General features: G+C 50.8%; 2 protein-coding genes across 2 annotated transcripts; both read right to left on the bottom strand.

Annotated features, from left to right (window-relative positions):
• Positions 1-653: 653 nt before the first annotated feature.
• Positions 654-2675, bottom strand: PADG_11414 (uncharacterized protein; the record flags this gene model as incomplete). Its single annotated transcript, XM_010759660.1, has 3 exons — positions 654-1304; positions 1441-2263; positions 2353-2675. 3 exons carry the CDS (start codon positions 2673-2675, stop codon positions 654-656), a joined length of 1797 nt encoding a protein of 598 aa, XP_010757962.1.
• A 1724-nt stretch (positions 2676-4399) lies between these two features.
• On the bottom strand, positions 4400-5548 carry PADG_11413 (uncharacterized protein; the record flags this gene model as incomplete). Its single annotated transcript, XM_010759659.1, has 4 exons — positions 4400-4450; positions 4564-4741; positions 5043-5340; positions 5500-5548. 4 exons carry the CDS (start codon positions 5546-5548, stop codon positions 4400-4402), a joined length of 576 nt encoding a protein of 191 aa, XP_010757961.1.
• Between the last annotated feature and the right edge of the window lie 190 nt (positions 5549-5738).

Here is a 5738-nt window from a genome sequence, read left to right as displayed (position 1 = left end):
GAGCAGGCCTGCAGTTGGGCCGGAGGAGGAGGAGGAAGAGGAAGAAGAGGAAGAAGAGACCCAGGGCAAACGTTGGAGGTTTGGAGCGTCGGGAAAGTCCTTTGGCTTCGCAAGGTTCGTTTTGTCTCTCGCAGCGGTACCACATCAGGGTCACATGTACAGGTACCTGTACGTACTTGGTTTTGGCGGTGCTCGAGGGCGGGGGCAAATGTCAAGGTACCGGCAGTCGCGCTAGGCCGGGTTGAAGTTGTTGCTTGCTCCAAAAGGCCGTTTGGAGGGAATAATTCCAGGATAGGCTTAGCGACAGTGTTATCCCGTTTATGTCAGCGTGCATAAAATTAATTTCCCAATGACATAATAATTACAGCAGAGAGAACAAAACAAATTGCCCAAAATAGAGGCGTGGGCTTTTTTATAATATGCAACCCTCGATTGACCGTTAACACCCGTGTATACCTATACCAGCATTGGGGATGTATGCTAAAAGGTTCACTCGACGAATGAATCGCGCTCCAGAATAGCCTAAACAAGGGGCTAACAAGCCAAAAAAAAAAAAAAAAAAAAAAAAAAAAAAAAAGAAAAAAAAAAAGGTCGCTTTCTGTGTACACAAAGCATAAAAATAAAGCCGAAACTAAAACTACAGCCGATTTCCTTTACTCATCCCCAACCCCGAACCCAGGCTTCGACACGGGTCTCACAACCTGGTACCCCTTCTCCAGCGCCAGCTCAACCGTACACCGGACCCTGACAGCCGCAACAGCAGGCCACACCCCCCTCTCCCCCTTCAAAATCCACTTCCCCAACCCCAACCCCGCCTTCGCATCCACCCTCTCAAACACCCGCCCTAGATCCCAAACCCCCAACTCTGGCAAAATCGTTAGATGAGGCCCAGGCACATCCTCGTAAATCAACAGCCGACGGAGCGGCGTCGGCAACAGGCCTACACTATCCAGCTGCCGCAGACGATGGCGGATCTCCAGATTCACTATGCGGCCTGTGCGTTCGATGAAGGTCCATCTGGCCGGGCGCACCTTGCCAGGCCGCTGTTGCTCTTCGGGGAGGTAGAGGGGCATGCGGTAAGGGCGGGCTTGGGCGACGATGAAATGGTTTACGTTGAAGAGTTCTGAGAGGCGGGAGAGGGGGCATTCGCGATCGCTGCAGCCGAGTTCGCGCCAGGACCGGAAAAAGAGGCCGTCGCCGTCGGGCCAGGGAACGATGGCTCCTGTCTCATCTTTGCAGTATAACGTCACCCGAGACGAAATTACGGAGGACACGTTCGAGGCGGCGGCGGCGGACCATATCAACTGTGTAACAGTAACATCAGCTCCTGGGCAGACACCCAGACAGATAAAGAGGAAGGGAGAGAGAGAGAGAGAGAGAGAGAGAGAGAGAGAGAGAGAGAGAGAGAGAGAGAGAGAGAGGGAAAATTTAGCATCGTACCACATGAGGCGCGGTCAGATAATTAAGCAAATTCGGCGTGCCCGCCTTCCCGGGAATCGGTATAGTAATATTCAGAGAACGCTTCGTCTTCGCAAACGCCTCTTCGAAAGTCATCTCACCAACAGTAGCCTTGACATATTCCTCCAAGAGTTTCAGATCCGGAAAATAGCTCTCTCGGATGTATTCCTCGGTCCGGCGGATCAAAGTCGGCAACCACCCGTGGCCATCACCACGCGTGAGGAGCCCCAAGATGCTCTGCCGCTTGCTACGGTTCCGCTCCAACAGCCGATCAGATATAGCCTCGACCATCCCTTCCCCGTTCAATATCGGCAAAAGCTCCTCATCCGTATGAACCCCCACAAGAGCCGCAACCAGCGCCCCCGTCGCAGTCCCAGTGATGATCCGCGGCAACAGTCCTCTCAATAACAGCGCCTTGACAATGCCCAGATGGCAAGTCCCGAAGACGGCGCCTCCTTGCAGAACCAGCGTCGATCTCCCGAATGCCTGTCGCGTGTCATGCAGCAATTGGAGCCTATCCTGCGAGTCGAAGGCTTTCGGGTCGCGAGGCACCGTCTCCAGTGCCGTGATGTACTCTATCGCACGCCCCAGTTCGGCGATGTACTCTTCAATTAGCAGTTTGGTGCCGGAGTGCGAGTGGTCGTAGAGCTGTGGAGAGGTGATGTTGACGAGATTCCTCACCAGGCCGGACCGGATGAGATGGACGATGGCCCAGATGTCGTTGTTGTTTTTGGCCTGGATGAGGCTTCGCAGCCTCTGTTTAATCACGCGGTAGTCGTAGTGGATGCTGGGGTGACTCTCGCGCCTGGAAGAGCATTAGTTTGGAACATGCAATACATAGATAGATAGATAGATAGATAGATGAATTATCTAGAAAAGAGGGGGAGGACAAACCAGGCATCACTCCCCACCGCCTCATCCAACAAAACCGCCCCGGCCTCCCACTCCTCAAAGCTCTCCGCCGCCGCCATGCGCCTCCGCGCCACAGCCCGGGGCGACTTCGCAAGCCACCATGCAAATAATCTCTGGATCAGATGCCAGCCCGTGTCAGTGATATATCCCAGCGGGGCAAGAAGCACAAGCAACAGCTGCGTCAAAAGAAAGAAAGTCGCACGGCGTGCGGTGTCAAGGATAATAAGGATAACAGCAAGGGCGGGGTTTCTGTGCCTTATCGCACAGGGACATGGGCTGGGTCTTGGAAGGTGAGGAGCGTACATGGTTGCGGCAGCCTTGTATAACTATATTCAAGACTGCGGCCAAGGGCGCCAGGAGGAGAATGCGGGTGCCGAGGAGGATGCTGGTCAGGATTATGGAGATTGTTTGCGGCTTGGTTTGGGCATCTTTGGGTCTGACGCGCATCATGTCCTGTCGAGGGGCGTTCAGGGGCGTTCGAGGGCGCTCGGGAAGGGGCTGTGGGCTGTGGGCTGTGGGCTGTTATGGGGTATTATGTACGTTGGTGAGGCTGCCGGCTGCTCCTTCGCGAACAGCCGCATGCGCGGTGGGGAGGACCGGGTGGTTGTAAAGGGATGGTATATATACAGTTTTCAAGGGAGATGACAAAAAGGGACATTTAAAAATAACATCCAGGAAGGAAGCCTATGTGTTGGATTGCTAGACCCCGTTCTCGTAGATAGGTCACCGTGAAGACATCATCAGTCATGCATTAGCTGGTTGAACACATGTCCCATCGCGTGTCATGTAGCGGGCTTTACGCAGCAACTTTCAAACACCACAGCCAACTTCTGACAAATTGGGATATGTATACCTCCGCGGTTGGTTATTCCAGTGGAATAGGTGAAAAAGTCGTTCGAGGTTCGGTCAAAAACCCGTCGCTTTGTCACATGCAACAAGCCGCTGCTGGTTGTTGTTGTTGTTGTTGTTGTTGGGGGGTGAAACTTGGTTGGGGCTTGGCATTGGGCAAATATAACCAAGATCCGCGCTTAGTCAGCTTGAATTGTTAATTAAACTCCACTATAACTAGTTACCTTGGTTCGTGTTAGCGGAACCTAGCCACGTGACTACCGTATGGGTGTAAGATTTCGGCTCGCCTTTGCTGAACACAAACTCAATAAAAATCCTTCAATGTATTATTGCAATAGGAATCCACATTGAGATCAGAGATTGATGATAATAGATAACAGGTGAGATTGGCGGAGCGGTCCGGGGTGCTAGTTTAGGGTTCTGGTCTCGAAAAGGGGGCGTGGGTCCGAATCCCACTCATCACCCATATTTTTCTGCTCTTCTTGCGGCTTTTTGCTCTGGCCAGAACAGGGTTGGGTTCGCACTGTTCCAACTATCCCATGGGGGGGTTTCTCAATGGGAGGAACATAATTATGAAAATGCGAAAATGGCCACTGTGAAACCGAGTTCTCCTTCTTTCTTCTCTAGACAGGGAGCTGCGGAGGGTTTCAAATTCCCTGATTCCAGTTTCCCTGGCACATTTCCTCCTGCAGGGGAAGGGTCCCATGAGTTAGGGAACTGGAGCAAGCTGAAGAAGAGCAGTAAAAGAGGAAAAGATGCAAGCGTGTCAATTACGCTCACCACGCAAGGAAAGAAAATCTAGTAGAAAGGATGACGACATATTTTCCCATTTTCATATATTAAAGAATAAGAGAAAGAAAACAAGAAGAAGAAAGAGAGAGAGAGAGAGAGAGAGAGAGAGAGAGAGAGAGAGAGAGAGAAGGTAGAAAAGGCAGGCTGGTTGTTGGTCTGATGAGTGCTAATGATTCTTCTCATTTTTTTTTTTTTTTTTTTTTTGGTCTCTTTTTGCCCTTTGTCGTGTGAAATAGAAAAAATAAATAAATAAAAAATCGCTTTCATCCAACCCCCCTTTCCACCCTTTCCTTTTTAGTGTATTCCCCCTTGAATAAAAAAATGACGAGAAAAGGACGTCGCCCGCCACCACCTGAAAAAACAACTGATGTGCAGCAGAACACCCCCTTCACTCCTCAATGATATTACCCCGCTCTGAAACGTATATGCCGTCCAAGAACTATTGGAGTTTGAAAGTAGCACGGTTAGTACAACAAGGGAGAGGGGGGGGGGGGGGGAAAGGTCGGGACAGGGGGAGTAAAAAGTGGGCTAGGAAGAAAGGGATATACTTACTTTTCGGATATCCTTATTTCTAACGCGGCAGATTTGTTGGATATCGGCAGCACTCTGTGAAACGCCTTCCAGCGAGTTTCCAGTGAGCTGGATCTCATCCTTGACGTTGGGCGAGACGGTGATTTCGACGTCTGGCTGGCAGACGACGCGGCGGACTCGCTTCTCGCCAAGGAAGTTTCTGTGGAGTAGACAGCGGTGTTTGGTTAGCATGCTGTTGGGGGGAAATCTATATGCCGGTTTGTGGTTTTTCCCCCTTTTCTTCTCCCTTTCTTCTTTCTTCTCTCTCTTTTTTTTTCTTTCTTCCCCCTTTTTTTCTCTTTTGGGTCTTCTCGGCCGCTTGCCGGCAGAAGCATCTGAGAAGTAGCTCAGGAGCTCCATCATCCCCAACCTCCCCACAGCAATAAAACCACCCCCCTCCCACCAAACGAACACCAAAAGTCAACAGAAAGTCTAGGAAGGAAAATTCATTTTATCCATACCGAATCTCAACCTCCGAAACACCAGTATCCTTATTGGTCTCGATGTTCACGTTGATGGGGAAATGGGCATAGACGTAGCGCATCTTATACTTGAAACCGCGGGTGACGCCAATGATCAGGTTGTTGATGAGGGTACGGACGGTTCGGAGGGAGGCGATGCCCTTGCGGGAGCCATGGTGGATCTCGATGGCGAGGACGTTCTTCTTGGGCAGGCTGAAGGAGACAGCGAGATGGGAGAGGTCCTTGACGAGTTTGCCTGGTGGAGGGGAGACGGGGGATGCGGTTAGATATGCGGTCTCTTTTTTTTTTTTTTTTTTTTTTTTTTTTTTTTTTTTTCAGAGATTTGGCTGTGGTGTGGTATGATGTTTTGTCCGGGGAGGTAGGTGAATTGGGTTTGAAGGGTCCATTTTGAGATTGACTCCAATCCTTCAATGGCTGTCTTTTTCCCGATGCAGACGAGGACACGCATGGATTGGAAATTTGGGGGGAAATGGAAGATATGGCATACCTCGGGGTCCTTCGACAGTGACGACCCGCGATCGGATGTGTATGGTCACTAGAAGTCGTGCAAAAGGCCCAGTTAGCAAAAATAATCAATCACCGTTCTCGTATCTGTCTCGCTCCCACTCCACAAAATCGCCCTATATACGCTACGCTATAATCGGCTCAATTCGAGCTGAAATTCCAGCATTAAAC

This window comes from Paracoccidioides brasiliensis (genome assembly GCF_000150735.1).
Source record: "Paracoccidioides brasiliensis Pb18 unplaced genomic scaffold supercont2.2, whole genome shotgun sequence".
NCBI classification, from domain to species: domain Eukaryota; kingdom Fungi; phylum Ascomycota; class Eurotiomycetes; order Onygenales; family Ajellomycetaceae; genus Paracoccidioides; species Paracoccidioides brasiliensis.
Note: the sequence above shows the minus strand (reverse complement) of the source record. Positions and strands in the feature narration are given on the sequence as shown.